This window comes from Felis catus, chromosome X (genome assembly GCF_018350175.1).
Source record: "Felis catus isolate Fca126 chromosome X, F.catus_Fca126_mat1.0, whole genome shotgun sequence".
NCBI classification, from domain to species: domain Eukaryota; kingdom Metazoa; phylum Chordata; class Mammalia; order Carnivora; family Felidae; genus Felis; species Felis catus.
Genome location: NC_058386.1, coordinates 7,176,233 through 7,200,812, shown reverse-complemented (window position 1 = coordinate 7,200,812; position 24,580 = coordinate 7,176,233). Strand labels below are relative to the sequence as shown.

Genomic DNA, 24,580 nt, shown 5'->3' with positions numbered 1-24,580 from the left:
ATTTAGAGACCCCAGGCTATGGTGGCTCTGTTACAACCATGACACATTGGTAAATACGTGCAGGCTGCTGGCACAGGAGTGCAGAGTACAGGAGTACCCCAATCTTACACAAACATGCAAGATAATTCATTTAAAGCGGCTTGGGGAGCTCCCCTCTATTTGCGAGAAGGGGTGCTGCCTGATTCATGAAACATGTAATAAAGCCAATCAGATCTTCATAAATAAGTAAAACAGAATAAAGTGTGCTCGGTCAGCTCTACGGCAGCAGCCAACAAGGTAGAAACAAGCCTAAGTCCAGCAACTGATAAGGGGATAAATGAAGCAGGACCCATCCGCACGATGGAAGGTCATTCGGCCACGACGGGGAACGAAGTGCTGCTTCCGGCTACAGCGCGGACGGACCTCGAACACATCCCGTGGGGTGGAAGAGGTCAGACGCGAAAGGTCACACAGCGTAGGATCCCATCTACGTGAAATGTCCAGAAGAGGCAACTCCAGAGAGACAGAAAGGAGATTTAGTGGTGGCCAGGGGCTGGGAGGCTGGAGGGGAGAGGGGGAGTGGCTGCTAATGGGTTCCAGGTTTGACTCTGGGGGAGGGGGGTGGAATGTTCTGCAACTAGAGAGGGGCGGTGGCTGTCCAACAGTGAACGCACCAAACGCCGCTGAACTCCACGCTTTAAAATGGCTAATTTTCGGTTTTGTGGATTTCACCTCAAAACGGTTAAAAAGTAAATTTTATGTCATGTGCTCTTTACCACAGACACACACACACATACCCCCCCCCCACACACACACGCACACACAAGAGCTTGCTAGGATGTTTCAAGTAAGTTCTCCCTTTAAACCCCCTTCCTTCGACACCCACCGTCCCTTTCACACTGCCACTCTAGGCCCCTACTGGACAGCCTCTCCAGGCCTCAAAAGCCCACGCTAGACGATAAGAAACCAAATATAACGACAACGATCAGGGTCCTGACCGAGTCCCAGAGCTCACGTTCAGCGGGCCCAGGACGGGGCCGAATCACATCTGTAACTGCCGGGTGTCGCCGATGCCTGTGTGTGGCAGTGAGACCCGCTGCGGCCCACCAGCACTGCCTGCACTCTGTCCAGTGCCCCGGAGGGTCTTGGGAACCTTGAAGGTGGTCAACCAGGGTCCCTCTGGTCCCTCACACCCTACTGCCCACCTGCACGGTTCCAATTTAATATCTGACTCTCTGGGTGCTGTGCCTTTAAAGAGTTTTAAAGTTGTGCTATGAAGAGTTGGGTTCTGGGGAGCAAGTTTTCTGGAATGTACTGTTTGGCCCTCCATGTACAAACTATTGCAATAATAATAACCTTTCTTGTTCCTGCAAGAAAAAAACAAAAGAGTTGGGTTCTCTGAGAGAGGAGGCGGTGTGATCCCGGAGCTGATGTCTTCACCAGCATCACCCACGGTGCTGAGTCACCCCACTTATACTCACAGTGACTGGAAGAAAGTCCACGGTGACTACTCAGTTTTTTGGGTTCAAGGCCACGTCTAGAGCGTCATGTGGGATCCTTGAGGTGCGCACTGGGTCTCACTTTGGGCCCTGTGTCCCCAGGGCCAGCACAGAAAGGTGCTCTAAAACAGTCGCCATGACAGTGAGCAGGTGAGCAACGAATGCCCACAGCAAAGAAGGGGGCACACAGGGATGAGCAAGTTGGGTTTACGAGAGAGGCGAGCCAGAACGGGTCCAGGACCTCAGTGGCAGGCTGGCTTTCCGGAAAGATTGTGTAAGGCAGATGCCTCTGCCATTCAGTAATAGCACCTGGGCCCGGGGAGGCCAAAGATTGATGAGGAAGCCGCAGTGAGCATGTGCCCGGGCCCACGGTGCAGCGACCCCCACCTGCGGGAACATCCCCCATCTGCGGGAGCGGCCCCCACCCGCGGGAGCATCTCTCACCTGCGGGAACATCCCTCACCTGCGGGAGCGGCCCTCACCTGTGGGACCATCCCTCACCTACGGGAGTGGCCCCCACCTACGGGAACATCCCTCACCTGCGGGAGCGGCCCCCACCTGCGGGAGCATCTCTCACCTGCGGGAACATCCCTCACCTGCGGGAGCATCTCTCACCTGCAGGAACATCCCTCACCTGCGGGAGTGGCCCCCACCTACGGGAACATCCCTCACCTGCGGGAGCGGCCCCCACCTGCGGGAGCATCTCTCACCTGCGGGAACATCCCTCACCTGTGGGACCATCCCTCCCCTACGGGAGTGGCCCCCACCTGCGGGAACATCCCTCACCTGCGGGAGCAGCCCTCACCTGCGGGAACATCCCCCACCTGCGGGAGCATCTCTCACCTGCGGGAACATCCCCCACCTGCGGGAGCATCTCTCACCTGCGGGAACATCCCTCACCTGCGGGAGCGGCCCCCACCTACGGGAACATCCCTCACCTGCGGGAGCATCTCTCACCTGCGGGAACATCCCTCACCTGCCGGAGCGGCCCCCACCTGCGGGAGCATCTCTCACCTGCGGGAACATCCCTCACCTGCGGGAGCGGCCCCCACCTGCGGGAGCATCTCTCACCTGCGGGAACATCCCTCACCTGTGGGAGCATCTCACCTGCGGGAACGGCCCTCACCTGTGGGACCATCCCTCCCTTACGGGAGTGGCCCCCACCTGCGGGAACATCCCTCACCTGCGGGAGTGGCCTTCACCTGCAGGAGCATCTCTCACCTGCGAGAACATCCCCCACCTGTGGGAGCGGCCCCCACCTGCGGGAGCATCTCTCACCTGCAGGAACATCCCTCACCTGCGGGAGCAGCCCTCACCTGCGGGAACATCCCCCACCTGCGGGAGCATCTCTCACCTGCGGGAACATCTCTCACCTGCGGGAGCGGCCCCCACCTGTGGGAGCATCTCTCACCTGCAGGAACATCCCTCACCTGCGGGAGCGGCCCTCACCTGCGGGAACATCCCCCACCTGCAGGAGCATCTCTCACCTGCGGGAACATCCCTCACCTGTGGGAGCGGCCCTCACCTGCGGGAACATCCCTCACCTGCGGGAGCGGCCCTCACCTGCGGGAACATCCCCCACTTGCGGGAGCATCTCTCACCTGCGGGAACATCCCTCACCTGCGGGAGCGGCCCTCACCTGCGGGAACATCCCCCACCTGCGGGAGCATCTCTCACCTGCGGGAACATCCCTCACCTGCGGGAGCGGCCCTCACCTGCGGGAACATCCCCCACCTGCGGGAGCATCTCTCACCTGCGGGAACATCCCTCACCTGCGGGAACGGCCCTCCCCTACAGGAGTGGCCCCCACCTGCGGGAACATCCCTCACCTGCGGGAGCGGCCCTCACCTGTGGGAACATCCCCCACCTGCGGGAGCATCGCTCACCTGTGGGAGCATCCCTCACCTGCGAAAGCATCCCTCACCTGCAGGAGCGGCCCCTCACCTGTAGCAGAGGCCCTCACCTGCAGGAGCTGCCCTCCAGCAGCTGGGAGGGCAAGCCCAGACAAGACACCTTGAACACACACTGTCGTGAGACACCAGGTCGGCTGGGGCTACAGGGAGGGCCATCTGCAGCTGGAGCCTCGCTAAGGACAGCGCCCTGTCCGCTGGGTGGTGGATTTACCCAGAAGCCCTCCTGCCACTTGGGTAACTACCTGACAGGGCAGACGGGCCGGGGCCCCGTCTGGGGCAGTACTTATCCCCACTGCCCAGTCTTGGGGTAAGAGCCACAATCGAGGGCAAGGCTGACCGCCAGGCACCAGAAATTCCACTTCCCCGGGGACTGAGAAAGGAAGCCTCGCCACTTGGGTTTCCAAACGCCGACTCGGGAGGCCGGGCTGGAAGAGACAGGCAAGAATCGGCCCTGAAGACACCAACCTGGGCTGACTGCACTACGGGACAGGAGAAGCCGTGGGACCAGAAAGAGCTTCAAATCACTCACGTGGCAGGCATCGCGAGTCTTCGGGCCCCTCGGGCACCCCCACACTTAATAAACTGAAGGAGAGAAAATACGCTGAGGGGAAGCCACGCTTGGTGTCCTGAGGAATGAAAAATGTCGAACGACAGAAACACTGAGGGTAGCTAGAATGAAGCCGGGAGGGAGTAAAAAGCGGGAATCTGAGTGACAAGTGGGTCCCAGCCGGGCCAGATCGAGGAGGGCTGACGAAAGTGCAGCAAGCCGAGAGCGAGCGGTGGAGAACAGATCTCTGATACAATGGAGCCTGTGAACCAGGGTGTGTCGACCTCGGCACCACTGCCGTTTCGGGGCGCTGTCCTGACCAGCGGACAGCGTTCAACGGCACCCCCCGCCCAACCTCTGCTCACTGGACGCCGCAGCACCTCTCCCGGGCGTGACCATGGGCAAGGCCTCTGGACACTGCCAAGTCGTCCCGGGAGACAAAACCAGCCCTGATGGAGAGCCACTGCTCTAAACGGTTCTTTGAAGAAAGCTTGCGAGGTCAAGTGACCCTTATTTTAGCTCTGGTCTTTACACAGTTTTCACCCTCCCCAAAGATCAAAAAGGTTTGGTGTATTCAAGTTAAAATTAAATGTGTAAGACAAAATGAAGGTAAGGTAATCACTTGGGTGTTCATTGTTCCAAGAACCTGTAAGCTCCGCTTTGCAATAAACAACCTTCTCATTATGAAAGATCTTTCTATTTGCAGACTGCCTGGGAAACGTAGTCCTTCTATTAGCCATTAAAACTCTCCATTCTGGGGCGCCTGGGGCAGTCGGTTAAGTGTCCGACTTCAGCCAGGTCACGATCTCGCGGTCCGTGAGTTCGAGCCCCGCGTCGGGCTCTGGGCTGATGGCTCGGAGCCTGGAGCCTGTTTCCGATCCTGTGTCTCCCTCTCTCTCTGCCCCTCCCCCGTTCATGCTCTGTCTCTCTCTGTCCCAAAAATAAATAAACGTTGAAAAAAAAAAATTTAAAACTCTCCATTCAACATTTTCCGTGCATTTCGGAGCAACACACAAGCAAGGTAGCTACGTAACCACTTCACTTTCTGAAGAACTCAACAAACAAAAACTTCAGGTTACATTTATAAAATCCAGTCCAGTGCCGCATCGGATAGTAATGATTGTTTTAGCTGTACAAAAAGAGTTCTTAGCATCTCTGAGATCAACATGAAAACTCATTCACATGTAATAACTCAAATGTGGCAGTCTACTTACTATTTATGTGATCCATGTAATAAATTCCAATTTGCTTATCATATACAGTTTCCCATCCTAAAGGAAGTTCATCCCCAACACAATCGGCAAAGGTCAATGGCTTTGTTATCCTGCAAAATAAAATTATGAAAGCAAATTTGAAAGTCAGGTCAATTTCGTGTACGTTGGCTTGAATCGACTCCAGAATTAGATTTTAAAACAAAATTAGATATTATCTCATCTAATTGACTGCCTTTGCTCCAACTATTTAGGTGGAAAATTAACTGACTGGCTTTGCCCAAATAATAATCAGCAACAATATCTGTACGCTTGCAGTTAAAAGCATTCCTATGTCAAAGTGCAACTTTAAATAGCAGCGAAAAGAGATATGGACAGTTACAAAACAGGTAAACGAGCATCTTCTTCCAAGCACTACGTTTAATGAGCTGATGACACTGGAACCTTCCACAAGAGGACACCTATGTTTTGTTCTCATTCCTTTACAGATGCCCCCCCCACACACACACACACACAACGGTTTGCATGCATTACAGCTTAAATCTATCTGAAATGTATTGGTAAGTTTCACCTACCGGGCATCAGAAGTTAAGGAGTGAAACATTAACCACTGACCAAATGCAAAAAGCCCAGCACGCGTGGCGACAATACAAGGAGATACCTACTAAATAAATACTGCCTGTATTCCTTATACAGTAGGAGGCAGAAATTGCCAAGGGTCCTTTTTTGTTTTCTGGAGAAAAACAACAAAAGCGCATTGTCTACAGACCTCTCTCCTTGAAGCACAATTGATTAAGGAAACCTTGGCTTGACATAGATACACAAAAGGTTTCCAGATGGGTTTCTTTAGGGAGAACGTCCCCTCCCCCACATCCCATGATCACAATGATTGACAAGACAGCTGTTGGATGAAACAGGCCACACCTTATAATTGTCTGAGTCTGGGCAAGCTATCTCTTCGGTCGTCTCTATAAATGCACACTGACTGGTATGCATGGGAATCCGATAACCTAAATTTCACCACCTCAATCTTCCCACATCTTCTGTTCAAGTCCTTGGCCCCAGGAAAGTGAGATACCACAACCACCGCCAAACCTCACAAGACCAGGATGAATTCTGAACATGTTATTTCCCCAAACTGGTTCGACAACAAGGCTCTGTCTCTCCCAGTAGCATTTAGAAACTGATAAGCGCCATCAGAATGGAACAGATTGTAATTTGTCTCCATTTTATACATAGTTTTTAGATGTTAGAGTCAACATCAAAACAGAAATACACAGAAGGCAAGATACACCACAGACAGCCTGCCAACTACAATGCACTCAAAACACACAACATCACAGGATGAGCCTAGTGCACGCCACGCCGTCCCGAAACACCAACGTCCGGAGCACGATTCCTTTACAGGTCGGGGATGGCGTGATGGCGGCGTGGCTCCAAGTCAAGCAGGTAACAGTAGGGCGTTGTGCGTGATTCAAGTCCTGAATGGGATCGAACCACACCAAAAACGACGCTACTTCAGGATAAATGGAGCCCTGAGCACATCTCTGCCATTCTTGATTCGCACGTAAGCTGGGGGAAAAATGCTCAAGCACAGGTGCATTCCAAGCACGTTTACATCTGTGATCTCATTTCGTCAGCAAAGAGAGGTGGGAATCCTGAACTAGAGCTACTGAGGCCAACTCACTTCATAATTCAGAACTGTTATAAAACTCTCTGAAGTTCATCTTTTCAATTTTCTGTCCAATAGCCAGTACAGGGGATTATAATAACACTTCCATACTTGTTGTTCTAAAAATAAACCAAATGACACCTCTACTGTTCTAGTAGTGAATTTTATGTTGGCCCGATAGAGAGGCCGGATGTCTCTGACTCCACTTTCTTTCTAAACGAGGCATGGAGGGGCGCCTGGGTGGCTCAGTCGGTTGAGCGTCCGACTTCGGCTCAGGTCATGATCTCACGGTCTGTGTGTTCGAGCCCCGCGTCGGGCTCTGTGCTGACGGCTCAGAGCCTGGAGCCTGTTTCAGATTCTGTGTCTCCCTCTTTCTCTGACCCTCCCCTGTTCATGCTCTCTCTCTCTCTCTCTCTGTCTCAAAAATAAATAAATGTAAAAAAAATTAAAAAAAAAAAACAAGGCATGGAGTTTGCACAGTCATCCACAGAATCAGTACTACAAAGCTAGCTGAGGAGGAAGCACGCCTCTCAGAGTCCAGCTCACGCCAAGAGTAAGGTCCCTGCACCCACATAGAAGTTTATCAAGTCCTTGCTATTGGTCTTATCGATCCACAGGGCCTACACCTTGAGCCCATTTACTTACTTGATGGTAGTCTGAACAGGCTCAATGATGACGTTTCCCAGCTCCCAAAAGACAGAAGTGGTAAGCTAGAAGGCAAAGATAGGGATCCCTTGGGCAGGCAGAACGCGGCAAAGGGGCCAGCTGACAGCAAGGAGGAGCACATAAACCCGCTCCCTGGCTTCATCCATCATACTGTGAGTGAAACGCGCATGCCTACAGCAGGACACCCGTGACAGCCAGCTTCTAAGAGGGCTCCCAATGCCTCCTGCCTCCTGGTGTTCATGGCCTCACACAGTCCCCTCCGCCACAGAATAGGGTTGAGCTGTGCAACCGACAAGATACTGAGGAAATGACGGTGCGTGGCCTTCGAGATGCAGTCATAAAAGACACTGTGCTTCCATCCTGCTCTCTTAGATTGCTGGCTCTGGGGGAAACCGGCAGCCAGGTTGTGAGCTCCCTAAAGCGGCCCGATGAAGAGACCCAAATGGGGAAGAACTGAGGCCTCCTGCCAACAGCCAGCACCAACTGGCCGGCCATATGGGTAAACCACCTTGAGAGTGGGTCCACCAGCCCCAGTCAAACCTTCGGATGACTTCGGCCCCGGGCAGCATCTTGACCACGACACCTTGTGAGACCCAATCAAAGCCCACCCAGTGAAACTCCCATATTCCTGCACCACAGGAGTCATGTGACATAATGCTCACTGTCATTTGAAGCCACTAAATCTCAGAGTGATCTGTGATGCGGCAATAGGAAACCAATAAGACACCTAAGCTCTCACTTCCCTTCCCAGTCTATCGTCAGATCCCGCAGTGGACATTTGTGGTGATGATCCAGGCTGTCCTCTATTAGGAGGCCGTGAAATGCAGAGAAGGCTTTTCCTCCTATTGCAGAACATTACAATAAACATCCATGCCGATCTTCTGATCCACCCATCTACCAGGCCGACACACCCTCCAGACTTCCAGACGGTTGCGACTTCATGGCACACAGGCACATTCTGGCCTGACTTTCAACAACAGCATCGAGCGTGTCTAAATTGATTGTCCTAATCATCATTCCGAAATATTTATGGGACAAAGACTTCACGGTTTTCTGTTGCACAGCACAGGCCATCCTTGAATATTTGAAACTGTACCAATGTCAAAATGATGTCTTTCTCCCAAGGAGGGTGTTGGTGGGTAACACTGCTTCAGTAATGACTAAATCACTTCAGATGAGAGGTTCGGTCTTAGGATGTACTTGATCACGTTGATGTAATGAGGAGAGCTGAATAAATCCTGGTTCCCTTTTCACTGTCAGAAGGCCAACGTCTGGGAGTCTGGAACAGTGGAGTTGTTTTGGTGTTAGTTTTTCAGCAAGGAGTGCTTTCTGGCTGTTGTTGGCTAAAAAGCAGGATTCCTGTACGTCAGGGGGAGGCCTGGAGCCACGTGGGGGAGATCTCATACTCAGCCAGAGACGACCAGCACCCTCAGCAAGGCGGTGGGCTTCTTCCGGGACAATCTCGTGACCCTTCATCCTGGTGACGCTCATCCCTCCAAGGGGGCGGCGACACTGATGTCCAACGGCCCCTCCTCGAGCGCAGTGGCTGTCTGCAGGTGCACGGCACTGAGTGCCAAGATAGGCCCAGACTGGGGTTACGAGTCCTCCCTAAGGCAAACCCAAAGCTCTGTCTTCACTCACTCACAGGCAGGCCGGCCCAAGTTCCTGAATTCTCACCTCCCCAGAAACCTGACGCTAGATTTTTCCAGCCGACACCTTCCCACAGTCACCACACACAGGCTCAGGGGCATTTTTGTTTCTATTACAGTTTCCATTACAGAAAGTTTAGGAACTACACCTGAATAGGAGAGAACTGTCCATTCATACCGCCCCTCAAATAAAACCATTATTCCTATTTTACTGTGTTTCCCTCCACCTTTTTTCTGTGTTCTTTTCACTCTTTTTTTTAATGTTTTATTTATTTTTGAGAGAGAGACACAGGGAGAGAAACAGAGTACAAGTGAGGGAGAGGCAGACAGAGAGGGAGACACAGGTTCTGAAGCAGCTCCAGGCTCTGAGCTGTCAGCAGAGGCCAACACAGGGCTCGAACTCGTGAACTGCAAGATCGTGACCTGAGCCGAAGTTGGACACTTAACTGACTGAGCCACCCAGGCGCCCCTCCGTGCTCTTTTAATTTGTTTTTTTCTGACACAGTCACGCTCACACAGTATATACAATTTTCTGTCCTGTCTATTCCACTCAACTTTGTAATGTGTAACATCTTTACTTATTAATTCATACCTGGAGCCTCCCCCCAAATTACTGGAGCTGGCCTAACACTATAGCCCAAGTATTCTGTCTCCCTTCTTAAATTATCTGCAAACATCACCTAGAAGAGTGGAATAGACTAGGCTCAATCTTAAATGGGGACAATTATCCCATTTCAACTTCCTTTGACCCCTAGTACGTAATCTAGGAATAAGAGAGCTTGCGTTCTTACCAAGCGTTTGCTAAGGGGATTAATACAATTCACCTAAGCACTCTCCTACTATTGACAAGCTACATTCTTTCCTGACTTCTGTTAATACGAATATTCATAAGCAGTGCTTGAGAAAACAGTGCAGCAATTTCTCAAGGTAGTTAAACACTCAGTTTCCATATGACCCAGTAATTCTACATCTAGGTGTATACCCAAGAGAAATGAGAACGTACATCCACACAAATGAAGGTCCATGCTGGCATTACTCACAATAGCCAAGAGGTGGCAACAATGAAGGGCCATCAACTGATGGATGGATAAATAAAACATGGTCTACCCATTCAATGGCATATTATATAGCCATTAAAAACACAAGAAAAGAACGCAGTATGGACACTTGCTACAACACGGGTGGACCTTGAAGCCATCGTACTGGGTGAAAGAAGCCAGACACAGCAGGTCATGTGTTGTGTGGCTCCATCTATAAGAAATGGCCAGAACAGGCAAGTCCAGTGGGGCACAAAGTAGATCAGTGGTTGCCAGGGGCTGGGGGCGAGGGGACGAGAGTGACACTAATAGGTGTGGGGCTTCTGTTGGGAGGGATAAAAATGTTCTGGAATGAGACAGTGACGGCTGCACAATGTGAATACGCCCAAACTCATTTACAACTATCTTCCTCAAGAGTCCAAGAAGTAAATTTTCAAGGTTGAAGAACATGACGCTCTTTTCCCCGTATCTCCAACCCAATGTAAAACATTCACAGTAAAGTACGAAGAATAGGAGATAAAATCACCTAAAGCCCAGAAGCCCCGGATTCACGTTTTCATTTCTTTTCCTCTCTTCTCTGTCCTCCAGCTCACTTTTCCACAGCTGATACGACACCACATACAATTTCGTACACTGGTTGGTCTATTTCCTCGTGCCCTTTCACTCCGCATTAGCACCACTTTCTGTCATGCTGGAATCTTCCATCACTTGCAGTAAAAAGCATAACCCATATACCAGGCACCTCGAGTCACCTCTTCAGGTATGTCCCGACACTCTGCTCTTTATTGTCAATGACGAATGTGAGCTTCCAGTAAGCACTTGACATAAACTGCCCAAGTGCGTGACCCCTGCCAGAGAGGTAAGAGACGGTCTGTCTCATCACCCTCCGGGGAAATCTACAATGTGCTTGCTCAAGGGCTCAGAACAAACCCGTAAGGCACAAGCGGGCTTTGCTTTCAGGCAACAAGTAGGTAGCGAGCACAGCCTGAGTTTGATGGCATTTTCCCGATGCGGGGGAGCTGGGGAAACATGGAAAGCGATGAACCGAGAAGCAGGGCACCCACCGTCCCCACGCTTCAACGCATGCCCTGACACCGGCCGGCCCTCACCAGCCCCTCACCCCGCCGCCCCGTCTGAGCGACGCCGGCCAGGAGAGGTGCCCCCTGCCCTCAACAACCACTCGGACATGGTCCCCTCGCGGAGTCTCCCCTTAACAAACGGTTCTTCTCGGCCTCAGCAGAGGAGAGGAGTACGTGTCGCTGGCCAATCTTACCAGAGCCGGTGCACAAGAAGGGAGAGAGTGATGGACGGCACAGATGCCGGTTTCTTTCGTTCCCTTCCACCTGCTGCATCCCCCAGGGCTCTTTAAGAAGGTGGCATCGGGCCGCCCCAGTCGGTGCCAGATCCAAGAGAGCCATTTACTGCCGAGAAACCCTGGATGAGTCATTCTGTTTCTCTCTGAGCCCCGGTTTCCAAATCTTCAAAATGGGGATGAGCCAACAAACCCGCCAGGCTCGTGCTAACTGGGGGTGGCCTCTTTAGTTACAGCCTGGACGCGGGCTGCGGCCGCTCCCCTTCCTGCCTCCCTCTTGTGTCTCCAGGAGACCCGTTTCGGACCGTATTCGTCTCCTCTTGCTGCTGGGGCGCATGATGACAAACGTGGTGGCTTTAAACAGCATAGGTTTTTTTTATCTTACAGTCCTGGAGATCAGAAGCGCACTTTGGTTTCACAGAACTGAGCAGGCTGTATGGATCCGAGGGTCTGGGAAGCCCCTTCCCCACCCCCGGGACCCCCACTGCACTTACAGGAGCGAGAAACTTCTGTTAAGCAACTGAGATTTTGAGCCATTTGTTAGAGCACTCGGTTGGCTAACGCATTCGGAGATCCGGACGAAGGGCAGAGAGAATCAGAATCAGTGAAAAGTCTGAGTGTTTCGCCTCACTTGGTTATAGGGGCGTCCTTGGTGATTTAAACCGTGTTAGCCAAGCGCAGGCATTATTTGGAGAGGACTGGAGAGTCTGTCCTTCCCCTACCATGGAGTCTTGGGGGGGAACGGGTGAAAAGGACCGCTGCGCATATTTCTGTTCTCAACAGTGCTGTCACTTTGTGGTGCAATCGCTATTTCACCTGGCTGCCTCCCCTACTGGTCTGTCAGCTCCTTGAAAGCAAGGATGCTGTTTCTCTAATCCACCTTTTTAAGCCACAGCCCTCGCACACAACGGGCCTTCACGAGACTGTGTGAGAAGTTGATCGGGACAATTTCAGAAACTGGTACCACGTAAAAACCAAAATGGAACCAACGAGCAGTCAAGAGACAACGGGAAGAGACAGACTCGAGAGAGAAAAGGGCACTCAGAATAAACCGTCCGAAGGCAACCAGTCTAGGAGGTATTTCGGGAGACCAGCAAACTTCCCAGAGGCTCCCCCTCCCCAGCGATCCTCCTGGTTCTCAGATGGTTCACACACTGGTGAAAGAAAGTCACGACACCCAAAAAAGACCACGAGCTGGTGCGTGAGTGAGCATAGGGTCCCTCGGTATATATTTCGTTGAATCGCAGTGACAGTGGACACAGACAGCAATTAACTTTTGTAAACTTTGTGGGAGACAACCTCCAACCAAGGAAACTAGAACCACCTAAGTGGCGACGAGCCTCGGCGAATGCCCGTCGCACTGGGGCCTCCGTTTTCTCATCTTTACAGCGGGGTGGTGAGGCTGAAAGGCTGTGACCATTATCAAGGTTTCTGAAACTTATTACACACTCCATATTTTTTTTTTGTCTAGAAACTGGAAAAATATAATTATTCTTCTGATTTAGCAGAATACTGCACAAATGGCACGCGGTTTAAAAGCCTGGGATTCAGGTGCTAGAATGCAGAGCGGAGCAAGCAGACCCCAGGCCGCTATGTGATGGGAGTGTACCACCCAAAGAAAACCACACCCAGAGGGGCGCCCTAGCACAGCCATCTGCCCGAGAGCCCCAGCCAGCAGGGCCCTCTGCCGTGAAAATCACAGAGAAAAAGAATTTCTCACGGAGCCCGTCAAGTGCCCAGTCCCAAGACAACAGAAAACACTGTCCACCTCCACGAATGAGCTCCAACGGTACAAGCTAGAGCCGGGAGAAGATAAACGTCAGCCCAGTGGGTGGAAAGAATTCTCTAGGGCGGTGCTATCCAAGAGAAATACAAGAGCCACATACCGAATTCAAACGTTTCTAGCAGCCACACTTAAAAGGAAACCGGTGAAATTAAGTTTACTAAGATATTTTATAGGGGCGCCTGGGTGGCTCAGTTGGTTAAACAGCCGACTCGTGATTCGGCTCAGGTCATGATCTCACAGTCATGAGATCGAGCCTTGCATCAGCATGGAGCCTGCTTGAGATGTTCTCTCTCTCCCTCTCTCAGCCCCTCCTTACCCCCCCCCCAAAAAAACCTATATATATATATATACATATATACGTGTATGGGTGTGTGTGTGTATTTTTTTAAGAAACCCAATATATTGAAAAAACTATCACTCAACATGTGATGATGATAAAAATTTTAAACAGGTATTTTACCTGTTTTTCTACAAAGTGTACGTTTTACTCACAGCCCACCTCATCTCGGGCTCACTAAGATGGGACATGCACAGTCGCCCACGTGGCAGCGGCTACTGGGCGGGACAGCATGGCCCTAGGGGTTCCCCTGCTCTACCGTCACCTGACTCCACAAAAGGTCACAGCGAAATCCACCCACTGAGATGCTGGGCCCTTAGGAAATATCTACACTGAAAAGCCTTCTTCCACAAGCCCATAGTGGGGATCCTAGACGCTTTCTAAGGTTTCTAAGACCACAAAACTTCATGCAGGGAACTCTGCTTCCCTCCGGCTCCTCGCTGTTCACCTGCATTCCCAGCAACCTTCAGGAACGGCTTTCCCAGACTTGGACTGTCCTTTCCCTTTGCCACGCCTCCCTCCCATCCCCCTCCAATTCAAATCCTAGTCGTGTCCCAGGATGTGGCACGGAATGCCTCCTGTCCGTACCCAGCACGTCCCAGCAGGAAGTAGGCAGCCCTTTCTCTCCCAGCCTCAGCACTCTCTCTCCTCCTGGGACATCTATGAAACCTACAAGCAGAACGTGGTGATTCGTTCATGTCGCATCTCCCCCACTGTTGGTTCCTTCTGGGCAAGAACCGCATCTCCTCCAACTCTGCCCTGCCCCCACGGAGCTCCAGAGTGTCCCGTAGGTGCCACAACCGCACACGCAGGGGAAGTTACTGGCTTGATCTGATCGATGGCGAATGGAGTCTGTGGTCGCTCTAGAGCTGTTTTTAGACGTCTCTGTCTCGACAGAATACGTTCAAGAGCAGGTGTGCAGATCTGAGGCCTGAGAGACTGGATCCCAAGGAGCGGGCTGAAGCGTGGCGGACGCCTCTCTTCCTCTCGGGGATGGGACTAACAGGTGCTCAGGGGCTGTTTCCTATGCGATAGGAAACGCGGGCTTGTCGAGTTAGAAATGGCATCCTGGACCCACGGCACTAACCGACGGGAGCCAGGGCAGGCTGAGGGGCCCTCACGAGGAGACGCAAAGTCAGCTGTGGGTCCTCCAATAGTCCACAGCTGCCTTAAAAGCCCACCCACCCATTCCACGCCCACGCAGACCAGCGGCCCTCAGTGCCCAACCTGTACAGACGAATCTGAGTTTGTCCTCCTCCCTGGGCTCCAGACCAGGCAGCTGGTCACCAGGGAGGGTCCCCGCCACTGCAGTTCTCTCTCAGCAGGGAAAGTGGAGAAATGACGACTTCCAGGAAAGTCTGACTTCTGGAATCTGTCTTTGCCAAAGAGGAACCAGAAAAGCAGGCATTCCAAAATACACATAAAAGACAGAAAGCAGATCTGTGGTTTTGAGGGACTGGAACAGGAAAGGGGACATGCCGGGGGTGGGGGAGACGGGAATATGCGAAAACCAACTCATGGTGATGGTCATACAGCTGTATACATTTGCTAAAACTCCTCAAACTACACTGAAATGGGTGAATTTTGTGCCGTGTAAATTACACCTCACTAAAGGTGTATTAAAAATACACACACACACAGGGGCGCCTGGATGGCTCAGTCAGTAAAGCATCCGACTCTTGTCTTGATTTCAGCTCGGGTTATGATCTCACAGTTTGTGAGATCGAGCTCTACGTCGGGCTCTGTGTTGACAATGCAGAGCCTGCTTGGGACTCTCTCTCTCTCGCTCTCTCTGCCACTCCCCTGCACTCTCTCTCTCAAAATTGTAAGTTGTCCAGAGCGTTTCATATGATTTACAGTGGGAAGAAACAATGTCAAGATTCCAAATCATATGAAACACTCTGGACAACAGCTAGCTTCACTGTCATCTCACATTAAGCTGTTACGCGCCTCTGGCGATTCTGATCCACAGATTCCAAGTGATGGCTCAACAATGTCCCAGAACGTCCTCCAAATAGCTGGACACATGCTGACACACTCTCTAAAGTAACCGTTTCCGATCCCCTGCACTCATTCATCACCTTACCCTGTATCGGGCTCTCGTGTCTAGTCACAACCCATTCATGCGCAGTGTAAGCCACCCGGCAGGTCGCAATCAGTGCTTTCGTTTAAAAAGAAAATCTTAGAGCACAGCACACCTCTGAGGGGTAGCATGGTACATACGACGTTATGAAACTTGTCTTTTGGTCGTGCATGCGATACAAAACAGTCTCCTTCTTTTCCGTAGCAGTCAGCAGGACTGGGAAGGGCGATGCTCTGGTTTATACCCACAGGCAAGTGCACCCAGTCATACGTTAGGCACTTCGGTGTAGGGCTACCGCCCACCTCCCCGCAGTCTTGCAGACACAACTGAAAGTGTGCGGCCACACCCAGCAGCCGGGGGCAAACCCGCATTGTGCTCTGGCCAGACAGGGAGAGTCTCCTTCAGTCAGCACAATTTTAAGCGATGGGTCCACGATCATCACCCCCAGTTCACCCAGCAGGAACCTGAGCTCGGGGATGCGTGCCTAAGAAATACCCAGACCAGACGAGGACTCGGAAGAAGCCCTTGCAGGGTCGCTGGCTGGCTCCCTGCACTCCCACTGAGCTCACAGCAAGGATTCCAAGCAAAACTGAAACAGTTCCAAGAATCTATCAGGCAGGAACCACCATCCCTGGGGAAAACACTAGAACTAAAGATGCCATAAAATACAGGTACACCTCCTTTTATGGCACTTGGCAAATAATTGTGTTTTTTCACAAATCGAAGGCTTGTGGCCGCCCTGCATAGAATACGTCTATCAGCACCTTTTTTCCAACAGCATTCGCTCGTTTCACGTCTCTGTCTCACATTTTGGTAATTCTCTAAACATCTCCAACTTTTTCCTTATTAGTCTAACTGTTCCGGTGATCTGTGATCAGTGATTACAACTCACTGAGAGCTCAGATGATGGCTAGCATTTTTCAGCAATAAAGTGTGTCATAATAAGGCACGTACGCTGTTTTTTAGACATCATACCGTTATTGTGCACTTAACAGCCTATAGTATAGTATACGTATAACTTTCACATGCACCGGGAAAAGAAAAAGTTCATTGGGCTCGCTTTGCGACACTCGCTTTACTGCAGTGGTCTGGAACCAAACCCCAGGTGTGCCTGTAAGCATATACGCACCAGACTCCACCTCTAAATAATTTCTATCTCCATCATCCTCCTGAGAAACTTCTAGTGTGGATTACTCTGACGGGAGTACTTCATGGAAGTTAGTTAATGACCGTCTTATTTTTAACATGGACAAAATGCTGGATGAGGGACTTCACTCTAAAAATAAAATACAGTGTTACAAAAGTTTGATTCTTAGCTTAGTACTGAATACAACGGACAGGAAGGGATATTTAAAAATTAAAAGGGGAGGTTGTAAGGAAGGATTTGGGAAAAAAAGAAATAAATAGTAACAATTGGCGGAAAAAGTAAACTCAACTGAAACGAGAGAGGAAAACCTCACTGGCCGAGGAGAGCCAAGAGGCCCAACAATAACATTCTTTAGAAATGGCATCACAGGGGGAGGCAACCAGGGAGGGTCCTGGCCATCCTTTCAGAGGAGCGGCACACAGTGGTGACGTCACAGTCCTCCGGGCTCCGTGATCTCAATTTCAGCTTTGCAAACCGCGTCCAGATCAAGCTCACCCCTTCGGATTGTTCCCGGTTGCAGGAAGTCCTGTACCAGGCTTTTAAGAGTAAAAGGACTTCATCACACATCTCTTTTTGCACGAATTACCTCTCCCCCCACGAAGAAAACAGCCACATTTCTGCAATCTGTTTTCTTTTTGGCATGAGAAGTCCATTCTTTATTAATGCATCTTTGCACATATCACCATCTGAATCCACGAACAAAAGCAAAGGGGACATGCCCGAACATCTAAGACATTCAGTCACCACCCAGCAAGCTCCTCGGAAGAAACGCCCGCCCGGAGAGGGCACGAGGAGTCAGTTAAGCTCTCTGGGACAGCGGATCTTCCAGGTCTCGGATCTCGTTGGGAATCTGAGATAAGCCACTGATCTCCTCCCTGGAAAAATGTGCCTACACGTACACCCAGAATGCCGCCCGCATCTATATGCGACGTTGCCAGTCCGGGAAGTCCGGTTTCAGGATCCCCGTGCCCAAGGCTCCCTGCCCAGGGGAAGAGGCACCAGGTAGACAGTGCGGCTCCCGGGGGAAGGGCCGATTCACCGGCGGTAGGTTCAAAGCCCAAGAGAGGAGCACCAAGACCGCCTCCGACCTGCCCGGGAAGGGCACAGGAGGCTGCCAGCGCCACGCAGGCCAGTCCCAGGAGGACCGGGCCCTGCCCCGGCCCCAAGCGGACGGCGCAAGGGCGGGTGAGGCAAAGGGAAGCGTCCCCCAGAAGGCGTGGGCCGTCCCGCCGAAGCAGGGCCGCAGTCCGTAGGTGGCACGAAGTCAGGAGGAGTGGAGGCTAGGCGCGCCATCATCACATCAGCCGCGCAGGAAGATCCCTTGGGCTGCAGAGAAAGTGGACGGCAGGAGGAGGGACCAGAGGCGTGAGCAGGAAACAAAGCTTGAGGAGCACGGGGCCAGGGGAACAGTGGCAGGGCCAGGGCCGGGACCCGGACCGGGGTGAGGGGGGCAGCCTCCCGGAGGGTGGGCGCCACGGGGAGAGTATCAGGAACCCCAGCGCCACTCCGTAACCACTCCCGTTCATTCCCGTCACCCTGCTGGTTACCCTGCTGGTTTCCCTTCTCAGTAACACCAGGAGGGCGCTGAGTCTGAGGTCTTTGGTGTGTATCTGCACGAAGGCACGCCTACCCAAAGGGCAAGTCGTCATTGGTGGAAAGTTTCGACGATGCCAGGCTCCCCTGATACTCTCCAAAGAGGCGGGAACAGGCCACCGTTGCCCTTATCGCAGAATCACCAGCAGGGGGCCCGACACACGGGCCGTGACCCAATGAATGAGTGAGGCAGTCCAGGCGTTACTGGGCTGGAGTCAGGATGTCCTGTAAGAAAAGCAGCTACCCCCAAACCAGCAGGCACTGCTGTCAGGAATCTGTCATTTTGTTCAATATTGAGTTGCAGGAACTGAAAAAAAAATTTTTTTGAAGCCTCAGAGTAGGACTGCAAGCCAACAATATTTGAGCCGCCCCATGAGGTGGCTTAATAGTGAGCCCCACCTGGGTGGCTCCATCGGTTGAGCGTCCAACTTCAGCTCAGGCCACGATCTCGCAGGTCGTGGGTTCGAGCCCCGCGTCGGGCTCTGTGCTGACAGCTCGGAGCCTGCTTTGGATTCTGTGTCTCCCTCTCTCTCTCATTCTCTGCCCCTCCCCTGCTCGTGTTCATTCTCTCTCTCTCTTTCTCTCTCTCAAAAATAAACATTAAAAAAAATTTTTTTTAATAGTGAGCCCCAAATTCTCCTTCAGAACCAAAAAGAAGCTAACGTTTCCCATCTGAGACAGCACAATAAACATGCGGCATTCTAACAACCGCTTGAAAGTCTACACTCCTTGGACCTGAGCCAGGGTACGTCCCGCAAGCTCGCCGGCTCCAGGCTTCTTCCTCTCATGCCCCTGCCGCTCTGGCTTAAATTTCTAGACCCTAAAGCCTCTGGGAGACCCTTCATGTCCACACCGAGCCTGCCAAGTACCAGCACGGGGCTGCGTGTGCAGGCCCCTCCGGGCCGGCCGGGCACTCTGGGTTAGAGTCAGTTCCCCTGGAGGACACGCTCCGGCCCTCTCCGATGGCTCCTCCCATGTTGAAAACCACCACCAGGAAGCCCACGGAATCATCCCTTGAGCACTGGGCTGCTCCTCTCCGGATGTGCCAGCCGCTTAGAGCAAGAGCACGGCACCTGGCTGTCTCCAAAACAGAAAGCCACACTTAGAACAAGTAACCGGCTCTTCTTCTGAAATACATTTGTTCTGTCCAACTTGTCAATGCACACCCTTAAGCCCGGACTGCCAGCACTCGGAGCCTGGTTCCATCTGAGCAGAGTTCAGCACGGGCAGCAAAGAGCACAGCTAAGGTCAACCGGGTCTGCTTCGTGACCCACGCAGAACCGCCAGGCCCCTCGGATCACTGGAACGCTGCTTACCAGGCTCCACCTCGAGTTCCTTTTGTGGGCCTGAGGTCCGCTTCACGATGGCAGAGGGGACACGAGCAAAGTAAGGAGTTATTCCCAGGACCAGAAACCAAGGAAGACCAAAGGACTTCCAGACGTGATGGCCCGAAAACCCAATCGCAGAGAATGAGCCTGCAGGGACACAGGCCTCTGGTCTTCGTTATCCTCCCCAAAGCAGCCCAGTGCTCTAACCCTGAAATGACCTTAACTCACCTTCTCACCCTAGGCATCCATAGCCCCCTGCCCTGCAGGGGCCCCCTCACCACGAGCCCAGGCAATCCCGTTCCCAACTCTGCTCTGAATCGTCACTGAAGGACAGGGGCCTTCGGATGCCCCCCCCCCCAGTGTGTGCACACCACAGAGCCAGGGAACACAGAGATGTTGACATCCCAGCACTTCGCACAGACCCTGACCTTACAGCAGGAGTGCACTATGCTAAGACAGATGAAGGGAGAAAGGGCGAGGGGGAAAGCCGGAGGCACGGAGGGAAGGATGGGTGGAGGGAGATGGACCGAATGATGGACAGAGGGGTGGATGGAGGGACGGACAGATGGATAAATAATTGGATGGGGGTCAGTGGAAGGATGGATGGATGGATGGGTGGACGGAGGGATGGAGCAGGATGGACAGAAGGACAGAGAAGGATGGAGGAAGAAAGGGAGGGGTGAACAGTAAAGAATCCATCTACCCAGGCCAGTAGGGAGGAAAGGTCTTGAAAAGGAGAAGGTGGATGGTAGGAGTTAAGGGGAACTGAAAGCCGGAATTCCCAAACCAGGTCCATCAAGATTTATAGGTAAACACATTCCAGGCAGGCTTAGGGGGCCAGAGGGCAGCCCAGTTCCTTCGTATCTTAATCAGGCTCTATTTCTTTAGATTGCTTTCCTAACCGGGAGGCTGGAAGGTAACGAAAGAAGGAGCCAAACTCAACAGCAAACCCACACCAACCACAGAGACGCTGCCCCAAAACCTGCTACTGATTTGATTTTCAGCAAGGCCGCTTTGAGAAAGGGTGGGTTATTTGGGGGAGCCAGAGAGAAGCATTCCTGCATTGTCCACTGTGGCAGCCACTAGCCACAGGTGGCTATTTAGCATTCAATTAATTAAAATGAAATAAAATCGAAACTTCATCCTTCAGTTGCACCAGCCACATTTCAAGTACTCAAGGAACTTACGCGGGAGTACAGAAAGGCAGCTGACCACAGTCTGCTGAAATATTTCTTCGGAGCAGCACACATTGTAAGTTGAAAATCTTAAAATACACTGCCACTCTTTGGTTGGCTGATCCCTCTGGCACAGCGGCTCTCGCAGGAGCCGTTTGGCCTCCCAGGGACACTCGGCAGTGTCTGGAGACATTTGGGGTTGTCACGAGCGTCAAGGGGAGGAACTACCGGCACGTAGCGGGCAAAGGCCGGCGATGCTGCTCACATCCTACGATGCGCAGGACGGCCCCACGACCAACAACTGCCCGGCCATGAGGTCATCAGTACCACCTATGAAAATCAGCTAAAATATGTAAAGAGCTTAACGTATAAAGAGGTGCATCACAGCACTGTGTACAGCAACAGGAAAAAAAGGAAAAACGACCAACAATAAGGACAGGATAGGATCCGATAAATTACTGCCCGCTAACAATCACTCAAGAGTTACTCACGGAGGGCCTACCACATGTCAGACTTTGCTCAGGCGCTGTGGACTTCTTTTAAGTTTTATTTTATTCATTTTGAGAGACAGGGAGACGGGGGAGAGCAGGGGAGGGGCAGAGAGAGAGGGAGAAAGAATCGCAAGCAGGCCCCGCGCTGTCAGCAGGGAACCTGACGCGGGGCTCAAACCCACAAACCGTGAGATACTGACCTAAGCCGATATCGAGTCAGCTGCTTAACCGACTGAGCCAACCAGGCGCCCCCTACCTGGGATAATTTTTAAAGTGTGTTTAATAACACACTGGAATAATTTGGAAGGGCTTTGGTTGTTGATCAGGGAGAAAGAGTGGCTATCAAATTAGCTGATACACGACCACGGTTTGGTTCCTTTGGTTACAAAAAGAAAAAAAGACTACAGAAGACGTGTGAACACAGCAGTACTTGTCGGTAGAGGCTGGACTGGATTGTGGTGCGTTTACACAAACAAATCATTTTTTAAAAGGGAGAGTTTACCCAGAATCCAACAGAGCTCCGTCTCCTCTCCTCCCCCCATGATCCGTACAGACAAGTGCGGCCGCCACCGCGCTCCCATCGGGCTCCTGCTCCCCTCCGCCCAGGAGAAAGGCAAGCCAGGCGGCGAGAGCTGGCAGCGCAGGGCTCCAAAGCCACCCGGAGGCCAACTCGGCCTGCAGACGTGTTCTGTCTGGTCCGCGGCGCCGGCCCTCACGGTGATTTACCCAAACCCCATCGAGTTGCCAATACTTAAGCTCAGAAGATCTCATTTCAAACACCTGAATTTCTACCTCTCTTGAACATCAGAAGAACCGGCACACGGGGGTGACGAGCCCCAAAGACAACGCGTGACAAAAGCCGAGGAGGGCCATCCCCGTCGGAAGGGGCGGCTCGCTAGCTGGCCACGGCCCCCACCACTCCTGGTTACCCCTGACACGCGGTCACGTGGTTGGGATCCCAGCCCTGGTGGGCACTCGAGTCCGTAATCACTGCACCAAGGTGAGGCACAAAGGTGGGCAAGTCCTTCCCGGGAACAGCCCAGCAAACGGTACGCACGAGGCGTGCGAGCAGAGATGGGCACCAAGCTTGGTATAGATGATGCTCACCGGCTCAGGCATATAATCTTGGCTCAGGATGAGAGAGCTTGGGGGCCCCACGCCCTAGGACAAGCTGTGGGAAAACTATAAAGGGCTATTCGCTCGTTCAAATAGTCAGTGCAGGAAGGCTGTTTGAGATCCGAGGTGCCAAGAGTTTCCTCCAGGACTTCATCTCAGCCGGGAGCAAAGAAATAACAAATGGTCACCACCCGACAGATCCCATCAGGGGCAGGGGCGCAGAACGCTACAGAAGGCTCAGAGGAGGAAACGTTTCAACAGGAACATAAATGATTTTTATGGTCAGCAGAACATCAAATCCTTATCCCCCGTCTCACGGCCCCAGAACGATGACATAACAGCATTTGTAGCTGTTCTAACCTTTCTTTCTCCTTTACAAACCTCCGTGTTTCTGGTGGTCAAGATCAAGGCTCATCTGCCCAGGTGTCACAAAGGGCTTGAAATCATCAGCAAATACTCCTTCAGTCCCGTGAACGAGAGGGAGCCCGTGAGAAAGTGGATTTCCACCCTGGCTGCAACTCGAATCATCAGGGACATCTGGATCTGTCCAAGGCGTTGGACTTAACTGACTCGTGGTGGCACACGAGGAACACTAGCTTGTAAGCGCTCCTTGGATCACTGTAACTTGAAGTCGGGGTTGAGACCCTCGGGTAAGTGACGCTCAAAGGCGTGTAGTCACCTGCCTCCTGTGTGTGTGGCATTGCCCCAGAGAGGGAAGATGGTAAGTGAGCAGGGTCGGGAAGCACAGTTCGGGAGCGCACCATCGGTTACTTTCCACAAGCATCTGCTTTTCTTCTCTCTATGGTTATTTATTTATTCATTTTTAGAGAGAGACAGCGTGAGTGGAGGAGGGAGAGAGAGAAAGAGAGAGACACGGTATCCGAAGCAGGCTCCTGGCTCTGAGCTGTCAGCAGAGCCCGGTGCGGGGCTCGAACTCACAAACCGTAGGCTCGTGACCTGAGCCGAAGTGGGACGCTCGACCGACTAAGCTGCCCAGGTGCCCCCCAGCATCTGCTTTTCAAACCGAGAATTCCACCTTGAATACTTAAAGTATCTTTGGAGCCATAATCGAACAATTATCTCTCCGCCTACCCAGGGGACGGCATTGCCACGTGCCAAGTGCAGGAAACGCTCTAGGAAGCAGACAAAAAGGCAAGAAAAGAAAAGCGCCAACCAAATACACGGGCTACCTCCATTTCACGAAGACAGGCTTCTGCACGGAGTAACGATGAAATGCAACACGTACCCCAGGGCCAGCTTCTCCTTTTTCGCAGGGAGACGGTAGTTCCAAAATAGTAATTGATTTTTTAAAACGGGTACAGAGGGCACGTGCTAATAAGCAGGAGACGTATGGCTGACCAGGCGATTATTCAAAACACATTTCGGTGCGTTCTTCCTCTAAGGCTAAATGTGATGCAACACATAAGGATCCCATAAAAGCCGCCCAGCAAAACCACCTTGCGCCGTAACGTGGAATTTAATAAAACACATGCACTGCTGTGGCACTGAATCCCTTTGAGGCGATCTTTTTCTTTTCTTTTCCCATCCATCAGAATCTATTCTTAGGAGTCCCTATGTGGTTCCCAAAGTTTGTATGGAAGTTAAGTCATTTTACACCAGCTGGAGACATGGGAGGAGCAGTGCAGGTGGCAGACTGGAGCGGAGGGCACGGGAAGGAAGAACCATGTACACAGAACATGACAGGCTCTCAGCCCCTATGAACCCGGGAACAAGAAGGGACCCGCCAAGGTGGTAAAGGATGGCTCAAGCATCGGCGGAAGATATTTTCTCTTAAGAGAGTCCTACGAAGCAGGGGCGCCTGGGTGGCTCAGTGGGTTAAGCGTCCGACTTCGGCTCAGGTCACGATCTCGCGGTTCCCAAGTTCGAGCCCCACATCGGGCTCTGTGCTGACGGCTCGGAGCCTGGAGCCTGCTTCGGATTCTGTGTCTTCCTCTCTCTGCCCCTCCCCTGCTCGTGCTCTGTCTCTCTCTCTCAAAAACAAAAACATTAAAAATATATATATAAATAAATAAATAAAG

At 52.1% G+C, this 24,580-nt stretch overlaps 1 protein-coding gene across 1 annotated transcript in view; it reads right to left on the bottom strand.

The window, feature by feature from the left end:
- WWC3 (WWC family member 3) overlaps positions 1–24,580 on the bottom strand; it is a 118,675-nt gene that overhangs the window by 72,120 nt on the left and 21,975 nt on the right. Inside the window, exon 2 of the mRNA XM_023249413.2 lies at positions 5,153–5,262. Within this exon, the coding sequence (XP_023105181.2) occupies positions 5,153–5,262 (110 nt within the window). The remainder of the gene's footprint in view (positions 1–5,152; positions 5,263–24,580) is intronic.